At 39.8% G+C, this 19,161-nt stretch overlaps 1 protein-coding gene across 10 annotated transcripts in view; it reads right to left on the reverse strand.

Moving 5' to 3' along the window:
• The window catches only part of PSD3 (pleckstrin and Sec7 domain containing 3), a 696,342-nt gene that overhangs the window by 350,296 nt on the left and 326,885 nt on the right, over nucleotides 1-19,161 (reverse strand). For all 10 annotated transcript variants that reach the window (XM_064272734.1, XM_064272735.1, XM_023551047.2 and 7 more), the window contains one exon: nucleotides 1,861-2,959. In XM_064272734.1, the coding sequence (XP_064128804.1) occupies nucleotides 1,861-2,959 (1,099 nt within the window). The remainder of the gene's footprint in view (nucleotides 1-1,860; nucleotides 2,960-19,161) is intronic.

The following is a 19,161-nucleotide window of genomic DNA, read 5'->3' on the forward strand; positions in this document are numbered from 1 at the left end:
GTGGCGCAGTGGTTAAGAGCTAAGGTGAGCTACGGCTGCTGACCAAAAGGTCTGCAGTTAAGTCAGAAGCCAAGGCTGCTCCCTGCTGACAAGAGACAACACTGCAGAAATTTCAAGTATAAAATTAGCCAGTGAACTCAAAAAAAAAAAAAAACTCAGTTCCAATGAGGGACCTAAAAAAAAAAAGCCAACAGATATGTTTAAATTTAACCCAAAGACTGAAAAACTAGAGACAACCTGCAAGTTAATATACAGGGATGGGACATTAATTTTGGTGCATCAATTTGAGAAACCAAAAAGAAACCAAAAGGTCAGCAGTTCGAATCCACCAGGCACTCCTTGGAAACTCTATGGAGCAGTTCTATCCTGTCCTGTAGGGTCGCTATGAGTCCAAAATCAACTCAACAGCCAATTTTTTTTTTTTAATACCTATATTAATGTGTTTATGTGGTCGATGTTTATCTTCAGCAGTAAAGTCCATGAAGACAGTGACCACATCTGTTTGAATCATTACGTTATGTCCAGCATCTAACAGTTTCAAGGACATAGTAGACAACCAAAACATATTTGTGGAAGAAAAGAACGGGAAGGAGGAAAGAAGGAAAGGTGGAATGAGCCAATATCTCACAGCAGCAAACATGCATATTCCAGTGGAAATATAAGTGCTGAGCCATGTGCCGCACATCAAGGTTACTTTGGGGGGAAGTCTGGAGATTTTATGGGTGGGGAGGTGAGGTCCTGGGAGCCATCCTAAAGGAGCACCACTCACAGTGGATATGCTAATTAACTATAGAAGAAAGGCATTTCCCTGTACCCAAAACAAAACCTTCAGACGTGACACAGATGTTCTTCCACAGAAACAGCCATAAAGACTAACAGAAAAAAAGGATGGTACAAATGCAAAATGACAATGCACAACAAATGTCTTTGCCACGGGAGCACTCCTTTGTCAGACTATGGGCAAAGAGAGCCCTGGGAGTGAAACATGTGTTAGGTATTAAATTTAAACAGAATTTTAAGCTGGTCTGTGGATCCATTTAAACAGAGCTCTAAGCTGGTCTGGAGATCTGGTGGCTCAGTGATTAAGAGCTCAGGCTGTTAACCAAAACGGTCAGCAGTTCAAATCCACCAGCTGCTCCTTGGAAACCCTATGGGGCAGTTCTACTCTGTCCTGTAGGGTCACTGTGAGTAGAAATCGACTTGACGGTAACAGGTTTAATTTTTTTGGCTTTTAAGCTGGTTGGATGACAGAAATGTAGGGAAAGACCAGGAAATGCCATATGATGCCAAGTTTACATCTCAAGACATAAATAAAAACATACTATTGGTGAGAAGGCATTCCCACGTGAATGCCCCGCAGCATATGAATGATAGAATCTGTTTCTGACCTTCTGAGATATCTTTCTAAAGTGGGCTCACGTGTGCCGGCTGCTAAGAGACTGCAGGCATCGGCGCTGCACTCAAGAGAAATGCCGAAGTTAGGATGCAGTGGCCACGGGGCCATCTTTTCATATTATTAAAGATAAATATGGGGTGTTTTTAGTGTTTTGATTTTGGAAAGCATTAAATCTGTCAAATATAACAAAATATCAGAAACAGATTCACATAATTTAGTGTTCACAGTTTCTCTATAACTCTATTTCCCTGGTCCACAGCAAATGGACAACTTGTGAAATTTCGAGGAAATCAGCTGAGGACCCGACTTACAGTGACTTCTCTTCCATTCTCCAGTGACAAGGATCCAGTTTATCGTGAACTGAGCTCTCCTATCAAACCTTTATGGTTTCCTATTATACGTACCAGTTAGCAGGACATGACAGACAGAGGCATTATGCTGTGAGGATTATGCTGTGAGCTCACCTTTCCTTGTCTCTCTCTAGCTCCGGTTTCGTCTCAGGATGTTGTTTGTTTTCCTTCAGGAAGACTTCATCCTCTCCGCTCTCAACAAGAGGCGCAGGGGAAAATGTTCCCCCTGAGCTGGTACCAGGCCTCTCTGAAGCTTTCCAGGTTTCATCCCAACCACTCTCAGATAAACCAACTGAATTACACAAACCAGCAGATGAAATGAGATGGCTTGGCCCTTTGGAGAACTCTTTGCTTTCAGGAGAAGCTGTCCTTTCCACTGATGTTGCCAAATCGACAGGGTACCTTGTCTCTCTCTTCTCCCCTCCTGTCCATAGTATCTCCACACCTTGAAATTCCACATGTTTGATTCTGCCTGGGCGTCCTGTGGAGCTGCCTGGATCACATTCCCCTGGATGCTCTAGCCCCAGATCAGACCTCCTCTCTCTCAAATAACCAACACTGCCCGCAGAGTTATGGGTCACTGATGGACTCTCCACAGTGGATAACGACTCCTGCACACACAGAGTACCTTTTCTCCCATTACTAGTTATCTGAGAAAGCTCCGACTGAGTTTCTCCAGTTAACAGTGCAGTGAGATCCTTCTGGATGCTCAAATAAAAATTCTCCTCAGTCGTGACTTCAGCTGAAAGAGGTATAGCTGGTGGTTTTTCTTGGCTTGCAGGGATTCGTTTGTTGGCTCCCTGTGTTTTCTGACTGGCAGTGTCCAGCTCTTTTTCTACCTGCTGAACAGAAAAACTAGAAATGGCATCTTTGTCCAGTACCTTTGTAGCCTGTAAAGTTCCTAAAGCTATTCTGGTTTCTGTGGCTTTCAGAGCTGAAATCAATGAGTCAAGGGGCTGTAAACTTTGTTCCTTGAGGTGACTTTGAAAGGGGGCTTCTCTGGCATCTTTTGGTCCTTCTGTAACACTGTCAAGCTCAGAGTGGTGGCCGGCAAGAAGCTGGGCCCCCTGCTGCCCTTGTGGGCAGCGTGGCAGAAGCTCTGCATCAAATTCAAGTGAAGCTCTTAGGCCTTCTCCACTTTCCTCCATGGTCCCATATTCTGGAAATTCATTTGTGACATTCGGTGGGAGTAAACTGCTTCCTCCATGATCACCTATGAAGAGAGCAGAATGGGTGCATGACTAGTTTGGAAAAACAGGTTCCACACTACAGTAATAAAATATCCACACCATATTAGGCACTCGATAATTCTTTTTTCTAGGAAGAAAGGCCTGGAGATCTACTTCCAAAAAAATCAGCCAATGAATACCCTGTGGATCACAATGGTCCAGTCTGCAATCAATCATGGCAACGGTGCAAGGCCGGGCAGCGTTTTATTTTGTTGTATGTAGAGTTGCCATGAGTTGGGGGCTAACTCAACGGCAGCTAACAAAAACAAAAATACTTATTTCTTTGATTCTTTTACTATCTCCTTCTCGTCCGCCACTCTGCAACAAACACATATCATAACCTTGACAACGGTCCATTACACTCTTGTTTACATAAGTGTAGCCATAAAGGTTTTGGCACAGAAGGAGACAATCTATGATACATGTCGTATTTCACCCTGCTTCTGATAAACTCTCATCCAGGAGAATTCAGTAACTCAGTTGCATCATATGATTACGGGAGAAAAAAAACCTAAAATAAGGCTACCTATCACCTTCCAAATACCACCTGTGAAACAGGAAATATTTTTACTGGGCATACTACCAGATAGCCCTATGACCCAGCCAACAACATTTGTTCAGGGAAATCTTAGAGTCTTGGAAAAAGGATACAATCTATGTAAAGTCAGTAAATACTGTTTCTGACAAAAGTCTCTCCTTCACTGTTAGATTTCTGCAAGGGGAAAAAAAAAACTGCTTTCAAAATATCCTTGGAGAATTAGAGTCAAGCCAAGATGGAATAGGACACAATGTGTTGGGAACGATTTCTAGGACCCCAACTGCATAAAATCTAAATATCTTACACATGGCCCTAATATATGAAGCAGATAGAGTGATACTTAAGTGTATTTACTATATTGAATCAAATTTATGACATTTTCTTATTAAACAGAAACTCCATACCTATTGCAGTCATTCCCCATCCCTCCCTTTCCCCAGCCCCTGGTGACCACTAATCTACTTTCTGTTTCTATAGGTTTGCCTATTCTGGACACGTTATGTACGTGGGATCATACCACATGTGGCCTTTTGTGCCTGATTTCTTTGACTTAGCATAAGATTTTCAAGACTCACCTATGTTGTAGTATGTGTCAAGACTAAATTCATTTTATGGCTAAAAAATATTTCATTTTATGGACATGCGATATTTTATGGACATACCGTATTTTATCTATTCATTACTTGATAGGCATTTGGGTTGTTTCTACTTTCTGGCTATTGTGAATAATGCTACTATAAACATTCGTGTACAAGTTTATTCATGGATGTATGCACTCAGTTCTTTTGGCATATACCTAGGAGAGAATTTCTGGGTCATATGCTAACCCTCTATTTAACATTGTGAGGTTTCCAAAGCAAATGTACCATTTTACTTTCCTACCAGCAATGTATGAGGGTTCCATTTCTACTACTTGCTCATCAGTACTTGCTGTTGTCTGTTCTTTTGATTACAGCCACTCTAATGGGTATGAACTGGTATCTCATTGTGGTGTGCCTGACCCAAGCCATGGTGTTTTCAATCACTTCTTATGCATGCAAAAGCTGGACAATGAATAAGGAAGACCAGAAAAGAATTAATGCCTTTGAATTATGGTGTTGGCAAAGTATAATGAATACACCATAGACTGCCAAAATAAGGAACAAATCTGATTGGAAAAAGTACAGCCAGAATGCTCCTTAGATGCAAGGATGGCGAGACTTCATCTTACATACTTTGGGCACGTTATTGGGAGGGACCAGTCCTTGAAGAAGGACAGCACGCTTGGTAAAGTAGAGGGCTGGCAAAAGAGAAGAAGAAGTCCATCAACAAGATGGACTGACACAGTGGCTACAATGATAGGTTCAAGTATAGCAACGACTGTGAGGATGGCACAGGACCACTATGAGTTGGAATCAACTGGAAGGCATCTAGCAACAACACAGCCAGTTGTCACAGAACCATTTGTTGAAAAAACTATTCTTTCCTCATGAAACATGAAACTGTTTAGGCTATTCTGATGCCCCTGAAATTCCCATATAAATTTTAGGATCAGCATGTCTGTTTCTGTTTTAAAAAAAAAAAAAAAAAGGCAGCTGGAATTTTGATATTGCAGTGAACGTGTAGATCAATTTAGGGAGTAATGCCGTCTTAACAATATTAAGTCTTCCGCCCCATGACCAAGGGCTATCTTTCCATTTATTTTAATCTTCTTTAACAATGTTTTATAGTTTCAGTATACAGTTCTTATACTACTTTTGTTAAATTTCTTCCAAATTATTTTATTCTTTATGATACTATTTTAAATGGAACTGTTTTCTTAATTTCAATTCCAGATTGTTCACTACTAGTATACAGAAATACAATTGATTGCTGTATATTGAACTCATATCCTGCAACCTAGCTGAACTCACTTATTAGTTCTAGCAGCTTTAAACCACGTAGTATCCTCTTGTTCTTTTCAATAACTGTCTCTTGATCTATGTATAGGTTCCTCATGAGCGCAATTAAGCGTTCTGAGATTCCCATTCTTCGCAATGTTATCCATAATTTATTACAATCCACAGAGTCAAATGCCTTTGTATAGTCAATAAAACAGGTAAACATCTTTCTGGTATTCTCTGCTTTCAGCCAGGATCCATCTGACATCAGCAATGGTATCTCTGGTTCCAAGTCCTCTTCTGAATCCAGCTTTAATTTCTGGCAGTTCCTTGTTGATATACTGCTGCAGCTGCTTTTGAATGATCTCAGCAAAATTTTATTTTATTCTATCATGTATTGTATTAATTGATTTTCGTATAAACCAGCCTTGCATTCCTGGGATAAATCCCACTTGGTCATGGTGTATAATCTTTTTTATGTTACTAGATTCAGTTTGGAAACCCTGGTGGCATAGTAGTTAAGTGCTATGGCTGCTAACCAGAAGGTCAGCAGTTCAAATCCACCAGGCACTCCTCGGAAGCTCTATGGGGCAGTTCTACTCTGTCCTATAGGGTTGCTATGAGTCAGAATCAGCTCGATGGCAGTGGATTTGGTTTTTGGTAGACTCGGTCTGATAGAACTTTGTTGAGGATTTCTGCATCTATATTCATAAGGGACAGTGGTCTGTAGTTTTCTTTGTCGGCTTTTGGTATTAGGGTAATGCTGGTCTCAGGCAATACATTGGCACAAATTCCATGTTGACTTTGAGTTTAAAAAAAGAACTTTATATACCATCTTTACACTTTTTAAAACATTTTTTTCACATTTTATACTTTCTTTTTAGACTTTTAACAGGTTTCACTCCTTTGTAACTCAGGAGGCTTTAGTTTCCTCAGCAGTTTAAAGCTATAATTTCATAGATGAAATGCAATGAAAGAAAAAATGAAACAACCCAAAGAAATATTCTTTTTTTCTTCAACGTAACAGAAGAACCCAAAAAGGGGAAGAGAAATGCTAAGTATACAGTGGGAAACATTTCCTCTAAATTTTATAAATTTTTTTTATTGTTTCTCTAAACTAGGCTATTTTACCAAAATAATCTAGCATCATAGAATGTAAAATTTCAGTGGTAAAGAGAGTCTAAGAATTAACTGATCCACCTATCATGAGAGTTGAAAAGAGAGGCTCAAAGGAATAATACACTTATCTAACAACACCAGAGATACAAATCAGAGCTTTTCAATCCTGCCTGTGCTACGTTTTACATCCCTGCCCTCCTCTCTGTCTTTACTGCCAGTGCAGTACCCTAGTACTGTCTTCTCAATCCTTTCCCTGAGATTTTGAAAAAGCCTCTGAAATCATTATCCAGTGCCCAGCCTCATCTTCCTCCTTCATCTTTTAGACAATTTTCCTAGAACATAAATCTATGTTGCTCTCAGTAGCTTCACGCTGCCTACAAAATAAAGTCTGAGGTCCAAACTACAGAATAAAGTCCAGTTAGGTTCCATAATTCAACCCCAATCTAATAAATTCTCTCTCTTTCTCTCTCTCTTCCTCCCTCCCTCCTTCCTTCCCTTGCTCCCTTTTCAAATATGTAATACCATTGCTTATCCAGCTGGAGGAGGGTAGCAGAACATACACTCTGAACTTTCAAACTTCTTTGCCTTTGCTCAACCTCCTTCTCCGCCAAGCATACTTTTCTTCCCAACTCTGTATGACGAGATTATTTGCACCCTTTAAGACTTAACTAAAAGCCTCTTCCCTTAATTAGGCCTGCCCTTAATCACCAACCCTTGTAAAAAGTTACCTCTCCATGTCAAGAGAATTTTAACTCTTGTTATATATGTATATATGTTATATATGTACATATATGTACATATACATATATATTTCATGTATATGTTGTATATTTTACATATACATATGTTTAATGTTTATGTACAATATTTTACATACAGTACATCAAAACATACTACAGTGAAATCCATCCAAGAATAAGCTTTATCATTTGGGAGCCCACTTTGTTCTAACAGCTGAAACTGCCAATACAACAACCATGAAAATAAACACTAGCCCAAAAATAAGTGACCATAAAGAAATCAAGGAAAGGGGCTTCAAAGAAATGCAGTAATTTCTCCACTCCATTTTTATTACTTTTGATTGAAATGTATCTCAGAAAAGTGACAGCAAATTTATCTATCGTGGGCAAATGTTTGCGATGTCTTGACATAACAATTTGGGAACCAGTCAAAGAAAGTAGGATCAGAGAAAAGGCTGCATGGCAAGAAGCTTGCTTTACCATTCTAATAAGTTCTACTGTTCTAAGGTTATGGTTCTAATAAGTACCATTCTGTTGTTGTTGTTGCTATTGTTGTGTGCCATTGAGTCAATTCCAACTCATAGTGACCCTACAGGACAAAGAAGAACTACTCCATAGGGCTTGCCAGGCTGTAATCTTTATGGGAGCAGATTGACACATCTTTCTCCTGCGAAGCAGCTGGTGGGTTTGAACTGCTGACCTTTCGATTAACAGCCGAGTGCTTAACCACTGTGCCACCAGGGCTCCTTAGTATCATTCTAGTTAAGTTTTATTCATTTTTTCAACTAATTAAGGACTTGTCTAGACCAGGAGAAATAAAGGTTTTCAGAGGCTATATGACCTGAGAAGGTAAATAAAATGATCAGTTAAGTATTTCATCAGAATTAACAGTCATAACACCAGATTCCTGGTCTTTTGGCCCTCAGGAGGAAATTTCTAGGAAAAACTCAAAGACTGCTACATTGTGAGGCCTTCATTACTACTAGCAGTAATGTTAACAAACACAATCACAAAAAAACCTGGTAGTTGAAGCTTCTAATTCAAATCAGCCTTAGAGATCACAGGGCTCTTAGTCTGAGCATTTGTCACAGGCTCCTGCGTAACAGCAGGTCTTTCCTTTCAAATAAGGTCCCTTCTACGGCAAGCTACGGCTACTAAACAGAAGGTCAGCAGTTTGAATCTACCAGCAGCTCCTTGGAAACCCTATGGGGCAGTTCTACTTGGTCCTAGAGGGTCACTATGAGTCAGAATCGACTCACGGCAATGGGTTAGGTTGATAAACTGTAAGTTTATTTTTGCTGTTTCTATTTCTTGCTCACCACTTGGACTGTCTCTATAGTTAAAAACAAAACTTTGCTAATTTATTAATCCTGACTTTTTATTTTGAATTTCTGATTTGTTCCTTATGTTTAAAGATCAGAAATACTTATGCTAGAGAGATTAAATTTTAAACAGCCAAATTCTTTTACTTTACAGTATTTTTTTTTTTTTTTCCCTATTCTTTTCTAAAACAAGGTCATGGACAAACCACGGCCATCCAGGTGATTCTGACTCAGAGCTAGCCTACAGGACAGAGTAGAACTGCCCCACAGAGTTTCCAAAGAGTGCCTGGTGGATTCAAACTGCTGACCCTTTGGTTAGCAGCCATAGCTCTTAACCACTACGCCACCAGGGTTTCCCGTTTATAGATACTTCCAATTAAATTTTCATCATTTCCAAAATTCATACACTTATTCAGCAACATACATTTATTGATTACCTGTGATGTACTGAATACAGGAAATTAAAAAATGAGTATCACCAGAGCATGAAAAAGTCTGTCGGTATGCTAAAAAGATCACCCAGGCGGCAGGTGAAAGATGTAGAGGGCGCAGGCACTGAAAGACTCAGGATTAACACAGGCTGCTGGCAATAGCCTGGGTGAGAGATGCTGAGTGCCTGGACCAGAGCAGTGGCAGAACGAATGAGAACGAAGGTGCAAGGATCGCTACATCACCCATGATGCTCTACTTCAGCCAGTACCACACCCTGTATCACCTCATCCCTTCTGCTCCAACCCTGCCCCCTCACTTCAACACAGTAAAATCTGCAAAAGCCTGAATCTATGTAAGGCGGAAACCTCTCAGAGAAGGAAAACTCAAATATTTTCCACTTGAACAAGTGATAGAAAAGTGGTAAGACTGCACACTGTCAAAGGCGGAAAACTTGCAAGACCCGGAAAAACAAGGCAGTCCCGTCAAGTTCCGGCTCTCACAGGTTTCGCCGTCACGAAAATCACTGCTGTGGCCTCAGCCAACTGCTTCTGGGCTCTTACATCTAACTTATTAAAGTTTCCTCTCTGCCTTTCTGTCTACATATTTAAGTAAGAATCCAACTCGAACACTTCTCCTTCAGCAAGTCTTACAGAATTAAAAAACCAAAAAAAAAAAAACCCGTTGCCTTCAAGTCGATTCCGACTCATAGCAACTCTATTATTAGACCTGCCTAAATTTAGTATTTTAACTGTGACAAGTGAATTTACTAAGCATAAAAAAAGAATTTCAACACTTACCTAAATATAAACCACATGATAGTAGAATCTGAATTAATAAGAGTTTACAACTGTACTGGACTTATTTTTTCCCCTAAGGGAATAAATACGTGGTCTAAAGTGTGTAGGAAGAAAGGAAGAGAAGGTCAGCAGAAAACCTTTTGCTCCATTTTTCTTCAAATCATGGGAAAATGCACCTGCTCCATAAAATAGGCTGTGGAAAGACCATGGCCCTTCTGGAAATGACATTGTTTGAGAACCAGTAAATCAAATGGATCTTCTCCCACTCTGACCAGCCAACTCCTTAAGAGAAAATGGTTCCCAAAAACGTAAAGTAACAAGAACTATTTGGCAAGATACTGCCAACTTGGTCACCAGAAGCTGAAATTTAAAACAAAAAAGGCCGCTATCATGAAGGATTCTGAAAGTAGGATGTGGGTTTCCCAAGAGAACACGACTGCCCTGTTTATGGCTAGAGAACTCCCAGGCTTCAGAAGAACAACTATGCATTCTATACACAATTTCTGGAACCAGGGCCCAGCCATTTTAGGAAAGAGCTTTTTGTTTGTATATTTGTTTGTTTTATCTTGTTTTCATTAGAATATAAACTCTAAAAGGCAAGAATTTGGTTTTCTTTACAATTACATTCCCAGTGCTTGGAATAGCAACTAGTAAAAGGAAATATTGATTCAATGAATGAATGAATGAATAAAGAGTATCCTAAAGCCAACAGGATACCATTAAACCAAAAAAAACAAACCTGCTGCCGTCGAGTCGATTCTGACTCATAGGCGACCCTAAAGGACAGGCTAGAACTGCCCCATAGGAGCGCCTGGTGGATTTGAACTGCCAATCTTTTGGTTAGCAGCCGTAGCTCTTAACTACTATGCCACAAGGGTTTCCAGGATACCATTCAAAAACCAAAACCAAGCCCACTGCTGTCAAGTTGATTCTGACTCATAAAAAAAATAGGGCCCTCAAAATAGGGAAAAATGAAGAGCATCCTTAAACACAAATTATTACATATCAGAGCCACACAAATTCTATCTCAAACTCCCAAGAATAGGCTTGAACAGAATCCTAAAAAATTGGGGGGGGGGGGCGGTGCTGTTTCCTAACTTCAAAGCCAGATCATTCTTTCATTTATCCATTCATTCACTCAGCCAACATGTATTGTACAGCAACTATGAGTGAAGCACTGGCAAACAGAGCAATGAGCGTGCCAACAGGGCTCCTGCCATCAGGCAGCTTACAATTCGGCAACTTCATCTGTATATCCTCGCCTGCTTCCGGACAAAGTTCAGGGAATGCTAAAGTTCTAGAACTCAATATGATCCTACATGGGCTATTACCATTAAGCTAAATCGTTCAATTAATTACTTTCATCTCTAAATACTGGACTATCAGATACAGCAGTCATAAGACCCGTATGGCTATTTAAATTTAAATTAGTTAAAATTAAGTAAAATTGAAAATTCAGTTTCTCAGCACTCAATACCCATTAGGTAGATGTAGAATATTTCCAACATCACAGAAAGTTCTATTCAAAAGTGCTGCTCTAGAGCCTCCCTACTCGAAGTGTGGCTTTGAGACAGTGGCACAGGTATTACCCAGAAGCTTGTTAGAATTCAGACTCTCAGGTACCACCCCAAACCTCTGAATTTGAATCTGCATCTTTAACAAGAACTTCAGATGATTCATATATTCATTAAAGTATGAGAAGCACTGCTCTGTTGTTGCTGTTGTTGTTAGGTGCTGTTGAGTCTGTTCCAACTCATAGCAACCCAATGCACAATATAACAAAATACTGCCTGGTCCTGAGCCATCCTCACAATCATTGCTATATTTGAAACCATTGTTGTAGCCACTGTGTCAGTCTATCATGTTGAGGGTCGTCTTCTTTTCCACTGAATCTCTACTTTACCAAGCATAATGTTCTTCTCCAGAACTGCTTGCTCCTGATAACATGTCCAAAGTACATGAGACGAAGTCTCACTATCCTTGCTTCTATGGAACATCTGGCAGTCCGTGTATATTCGATATTCTTCACCAACACCGTAATTCAAGTGCATCAATTCTTCTTTGGTCTTCCTTGCCCATTGTTGCATGGTATATGCAATATTCTTCGCCAACACCATAATTCAAGTGCATCAATTCTTCTTCAGTCTTCCTTGCCCATTGTTGCATGGTATATGCAATATTCTTCACCAACACCATAATTCAAGTGCATCAATTCTTTTTCAGTCTTCCTTGCCCATTGTTCCGTGGTATATGCAATATTCTTCACCAACACCATAATTCAAGTGCACCAATTCTTTGGTCTTCCTTACTCACAGTCCAGCTTTTGCAGGCATACAAGGCCACTGAAAATACCATGGCTTGGGTCAGGCACATCTTAGTCCTCAACCCTGGTGCACCCTTTTCTGATTTTAAAACATGCAGTATCCTCTTGTTCTGCTCGAACAACTGCCTCTTGGTCTATGTACGAGCTCTGCATGAGCACAATTAAGTGTTCTGGAATTCCCATTCTTCACAATGTTATCCATAATTTGTTATGTTCCACACAGTCAAATGCATTTGTATAGTCACTAAAACACAGGTAAACATCCTTCTGGTATTCTCTGCTGTTAACCAAGATCCACCTGACATCAGCAATGATATCCTCTAGAACACTGCTCTAGAGAACTACAATATCTAGAAGTTTTCTGGCTACATGTAAATGGCTACTTCTTATTTTCAAAGATAATCACAAATTCCTACCTTCTAACTGAAAGGCCCTGCTGTTCCATCAACTGGACAACTAAAGAAAGCTACTAGGAAGCATTAGTCTCTTATTCCTACCAAGAGAAAGGCTTGATCAGTGAGGTCTGAGTTTGCTTTCCAATTAGGGATCTTTTTCAAGAGGAAGAGAATCACCTCTACTGTGCTATAGACTCTTCTTTACTTTATAAATCACAGTAAAATTTCTCTCACAATGAATGGCCTGTGACTCTCAATTTACATAAAAAGACCATACATAAAATGCTAAAATAACTGCAAATGGAAACTTGACCATTAGTAAAAGCACATACATTAACATCTATTCATAGCCTTAAAGAAATTACATTGGAGCTTAAAGGAAAAGGGCTAGGGAAGAGGTAAGCTTTTTCCCATTTTTAAAAAGCAGGATATTTTCCTACGCTTTTAATGTTCATGTCATTACATATGTTACTGTAAATAAAAATACATGGGCAAATTCACTCTGATGAGGCACTATCTAGAGTGCACTAAAGGTCTATATCAATTTTCTGTATTAGTAGTTCATCAGATTTCCAATTCTTTATTAATTACGGCTAACCTAGCCACTAACAATTGGTATCCTCTCCTTTCCATGCAGGTTGTTCATAAATGCAGTAACTTTCTTGGTGTTCTCTCTCACCTAAGGCAGATCAGTTAGCAAACTCTTAAAACTTATATTACCGGTTTGGTGAAAGTGAAGAGGACCTGAAACACTTACTGATAAAGATCAAAGACTGCAGTCTTTTTTATGGATTACACTTCAACATAAAAATAAAAAAAACTCACAACTGGACCAATAAGCAACATCACGATAAATGGAGAAAAGACTGACGTTGTCATGGATTTCATCTGACCTGGATGCACCATCAGTGCCCATGGAAGCAGCAGCCAAGAAATCAAACAACGCATTGCATTGGGCAAGTCTGCTGCAAAAGATCTTTTTCAAGTGTTAAAAAGCAAAGACCTCACTTTAAGGACTAAGGTGTGCCTGACCCAAGCCATGGTGTTTTCAGTCGCCTCATACGGATGCAAAAGCTGGACAATAAATAAGGACGACCAAAGACAAATTGATGTCTTTGAAATATGGTGCTGACAAAGAATACTGCCAGAAGAACAAACAGATCTGTCTTGGACGAAGTACAGCCAGAATATACCTTAGAAGCAAGGATGGCAACACTGTGTCTCAAGTACTTTGGACACATTATCAGGAGGGACCAGTCCCTGGAGAAGGACATCATGGTTAGTAAAGTCGAGGGTCAGCAAAAAAGAGGAAGACCCTCAACAAGATGGACTGACACAGTGGCTGCAATAATGGGCTCAAGCATAGCAAGGATTATGAGGATGGCACAGGACTGCACAGTGTTTGATTCTGTTGTACATAGGGTGGCTATGAGTCTACAGCACCTTGTAACAACAACATCATAAGGAGAGCCATAAGTTCTAAAATTATTTTAATATTTCAAGACATGCTCCTCTTAACTTGTCAAGAAGGAATTTAGTCTCAAAGGCAGGAGGGAAGAGTAACTGTTTTGTCCCCTTTAGTCAGAAATTTCATAAATCAATACAAAATTCGGAGACGAAAGTCCAATTTACAAATCAAATACAGAAATCCTTGCAGAGCTAAAAATCTCAAATGCATTACACTATAATAAATAACTATAATCCTGAACTGTGAATAATAATCATTAATGTTTTTATGACCAATAATATATAAACCTCTCCAGCAATACAGTGATGCATGGCTCAGACACACAATGCAATAGAAAAAATTGTATTAAAAAAAAAGCAGTAGATTTGTCTGATGTATTCTTAACTTAAAAAAAAAAAAAAACCCCATTGCCATCGAGTCGAACTTAAGCAACAGAAAATGTATTTGGCATGATAAAAATAACAGACAACTAGTATGAGTAATGAGAATTTATCAAATGAGTAATCTAAGTACATGGTATTTTGGGACATACTCTTCACCCTAATAAAAATCACATTTTGTAGAAGATTATAACACATATTAGACGATGATGGATATTATCTGGACACTGATTACTCTCTACGGGCACAAATAGTTAAGGTATTTACATGCTGCAAAAACCAGGAAAAGGCCTGCCAACCATCGCATAAGCTTTTAACATGTGCAGGAGAATAGAGAATGTTCCATTAACTAGACACTCTTCCCCTGAGTGATTAATAGTTACAGCTGTGCTTACCTCAAACTAAATTTCACATACTAATGATTCGGAAGTCAATTTTTCTCTTTCAGTTCTAATCCCTGGGGAAATGGTACTAGTTTACCATTACAGGCAATTTCAGGGGAAGCTCTGCATGCTAAGGAGCTTACTACACACAGAAGGTAAAAGGAGTGAGGTGAGAACCAGCCCATTAACTTTAACCCAATGACTCTGCAAGTGCACAGAGCACTGTGTCTTGTCATGGAGGAGTACTAAGCTGTAACAGTTGAATTTGAGCCTATCTTTAAAAGTGGTGTTTTTTAAAGCTGATTTCCTTTTTTTCAACCAGTAGGTTTCTCCACTTTTGTCCGTCTCTCATCCACCTCTCATAATTTTTGTTTCTTTTTACTTCCACACTTGTGCTTCTCCTTTCAGCCCTCTCTCTTCTGATCACAGCTGCTCCTCTGATTTCATCTATTTTGTTCTTTTTCCACTTCTGTCCTGTCTAGGACAGAATCTACTTGTAAAATCTAGTTTTAAGCTTTCTTTCTTTACTGAATTTCTGGCTTTTATTTTTAAATTCAGAAAAACAAAAGTTTAAACTAAACTTAACTCCACAATCTTATTTACCATAGTCTGCTAAAGTTAATGTGGATGTGACAGCATCAATGTAAATTTTTCTTATGTTTTATGACATTTTTAATATTTAAGAAAATGAAATTGATGTTTCAAAATCCTTTGCAATTAAAAAAAAAAAAACACGAATACGAAGCAGCTGGAGTTCCTAGCAGTGATGATCAACTACAGCTGTGGACTTCGCCCAACTGCTGTCTGTCAAGACAGGTGCTAGGTACAGCGACATACAAGCAATCTCCCTCAGCTGATCCCCATTTGCATTCAGTAGCTTTCGTTCTCAACAAGAGACCCACAGTTTTGCTAAGGATTCAAGCTGCAAACTGGCATGAAGCAATCATTCCAAGGCTAGCAGAAAATGCAGGTTTTACAGAAACTTTAAAGTCAATTGCCCTGGTGAGAGCAAAACAAATCTTGAATTGCTATCAAGTTGACACTTTCCACCGGACAGGAAAAAAAAAAAACCCCTGTGTGTAAAATTAAAATACATATTATGAATTTCCGGAGAGATGCAACCTCTACCTCATCTACGGTGTTTACGGAACATTTCCAGGGCTACCCATGTAGACACCGTGTTCTCTCCTAGGCTGTTCAGACACTGAGCCATGCTTCAGGGATGCAGATGTAAAGGAGTTTGAGCTCTTTAAGAGAAACTCCTCCCCAATTCCCATCCAGCATCACAATATCATGTCTCTCTAGAACTATAGGGGTAGCTTGTTTTACCTCTTTCTTTCTATATAATACATCACAAACCGGGAGCACAAACAGGGTGACAGGGTTCTGGTTGCACAAAAAAAGCAACGAAGGAAGTAAGATTACAGGTAAGAAGGACATTCCATTTTCTACTTAAAAATTTTGGAAATTCCCACATGAAATAAACATGCCAGGTTCAAGCCAAGGAGAGACTGGGCAAAGCTTTCGGAGGGCAGGCGGTACCTCTCTGACTGAGAAAGAGTGGCTGGCGTGGGCACCCCTGAATAAATGCTCCCCCATATGTCAGGATTCAGCAAAATCTGGTCTAGCCCCAGGAGTCTCCTACCGGGACAGTCAAAAGACAAGACTAGTAAGCAAAAGCAGTCAATAATACAGACGGATAATTTCACAGCAGCATTTTACAAGAGATAGAGAAAAATATAGTTGCCTGCAGAGACCTACAAAGAGATGTTACTCACAGAGATTACTGTAGCTCCAGCAGTTACCCATTGATCATAGAATATGCCCAGCTCATCAGTTTATGCTTGAGAAAAGTTAGCTAGAAAAGAAGAGGCAAGCTAATTCAAAATCTGCTGTTCTAGTCAACTGGAAGCAAATTAGTTGCCAATCTCCTGGCAGCCCCTTTTGCCCTGCACTGCACACGGTGATGTAAATGGAAGCACTTTGAGCGTTAGGAACCCGAGCCGAGAGGAGCTGCTGCTTCGGTCCCTCTCTCACAAAGGCTAAGCAGCCTGGTCTCACGCTCGCTCTCCCTGTCTCTGTCGCTCTCTACCTTGGTAGCTTACTGAAAACAGCCACCTTAGGGCTTTTCTATATTTGTGAAAAACTACTTCCAAGGAGATAATTGAGATGACGGGAGTTAGCTTTAATGTAACCATTTCCCCAGTGCAGCCGCAGGAAAGCCCAGCAAGGGCTCCAGGAGGATCGTACCATCCTCGGTGACATCAGAGGTAGGGATGTCATGTTAGTATTATGCAGCATTTTCTTTGATTCAGGAATGACACGTATGAAAGGAGATGGGTGGATTCCTTTGAAAAGGGTTTAAATCTCCTATTATTTAAACAGAAAAAGCAAACGCAAATATAGTGCCGGGAAGCTGCTGCTGCAGGATATAAATCCTGCTCTGCGTGTCCTTATCACACTGCTAACTGACGATGCCATCTAAAGTCATGTTACCGATGACTACACTCCTGTTCCTGTGATTAAATTAATGTTTAATGGGTAATTGACATCACGTGGGAAAGTGACATGAAAAGACATAAGCATTCATTTTTAAAATACTGTGGCATAAACTTTAATATCACCGGTAGTTCCCTGGGTACATACACCACCTTTCCACACCATCACAATAATAAAACTAAATGCAAAAACTAAGATTTTTGCAGGTGGGAAAACTCAGGTGAAAAGCAGCACAAGGTGAGTGGCCATAATGTAGTACTGGTCATGAGCCTTGGTAATGGAGGTTAATATAAACATTAAAAGTAACTCACCTTCCATATATCACCTTAATATTTCAGCCAGGATAAAAAGCAGAGGCCACAAAAAAAGCAATTCATGGCCATTTTCATTCTTTTCGTGTACATTTACTGAGTGCCTAATAGGTGCTAGAAAATGCATTAGGTTTAACATGGAACATACTTTCTGATAAATAATAATATAATCAGAATAGAAGATATTTATATAATAGAAAAAAAAAAAAAAAGTATCTGCCAGGCATTGCACTAAGCAGTTTTGTGTGTATTAACTCATGTATCCCTCCCACAGCCCCATGGGATAGGTACTATTCTCAGCCCATTTTACAGATGAGACTACTGAAATACAAGAGATATATGTCACTCACCCAAGATTACGTGGCTAAGAACTGCACAACCAGGATTCAAACATAGGCAGTGCTGCTCCAAAGTCCACCCTCATAACCACTAAACTATACTGCCTCCTAAGGGCATGACTGCCAAGTAAACAATTCCAAAGGAAGCATATAATTTTCAGGATTTAGAACCACCAAACCTGTTACCTTCAAAGTCTGTTCTGACTTATGGCAACCCCATGTGTTACAGAGTAGAACTGCTCCATAGGATTTTCTTGGCTGTAATCCTTATGGAAGCAGACCACCAGGCCTTTCTCCTGTGGCACAGCTGGGTGGGTCCAAACCTCTCATCTTTAGGTTAGTAACCCCCTCCCCCCCCAAAAAAACCCAGTGCCCTCAAGTCAAGTGTAAACTGTTTGCAATACCCAGGGACCACAAACCAATACCCACTGCCATCGAGTCAATTCCAACTCATAGAAACCCTACAGGACAGAGTAGAACTGCCCCATAGAGCTTCCAAGGAGCGCCTGGTGGATTCGAACTGCTGACCTCTTGGTTAGCAGCCATAGCACTTAATCACTACGCCACCAGGGTTTCCCCAGGGACCAGAGCAACCCAAAAATATGCACCTCTCAAGAAAACTGACCCAAATATAAGTAGATAAAAGCTAAGACAGTACACCTACAGAAAGCATCAGGAAATAGTGGACACAGGCCCCAAGAACAGAATTTTTGTGTTGATTCTTGTGTGATACTGGGCCAATGGCTTAAACCTTTCCACTTTAGTTTCCTTATTTCTGAACTTCAGTTTTTTCAATGGTAAGCAGTATAAAAAGGCAGTAGAGCACACGTTTAATCACTTGTAATCTGGGCTCCATCATGTTCCAAGTATGTCACTCTGAGCCAGCTATTTAACCACTCTGGGCCTCGATTTCCTCATCTGGAAAAACAGGGATAATAATAGGGTTGTTCTGAGGACTACATGAGCTGATACAAACATATAAAGCTCTCACACTAGCAACTAGTATTACTATAAACCAAACCCAAAACCAAACCCGTTGCCGTCACATCGATTCCAACTCATAGCGACCCTACAGGACAGAGTAGAACTGCCCCACAAAGTTTCCAAGGAGTACCTGGCCACCAGGGTTTCCATTAATATAAACCCTCAAGGTTAATTATTACCTTTGTTACTATTATCATGATTACTTTTAGTATTACTAATTTTTTTAAACTGAAACTGTAAACTTCCTCCTTTTTCAAGTATCTCCTCCAAGAAGAACCATTATTTTTTTTAAGAGTTG

Source organism: Loxodonta africana, chromosome 19, assembly GCF_030014295.1.
Source record: "Loxodonta africana isolate mLoxAfr1 chromosome 19, mLoxAfr1.hap2, whole genome shotgun sequence".
NCBI lineage: Eukaryota > Metazoa > Chordata > Mammalia > Proboscidea > Elephantidae > Loxodonta > Loxodonta africana.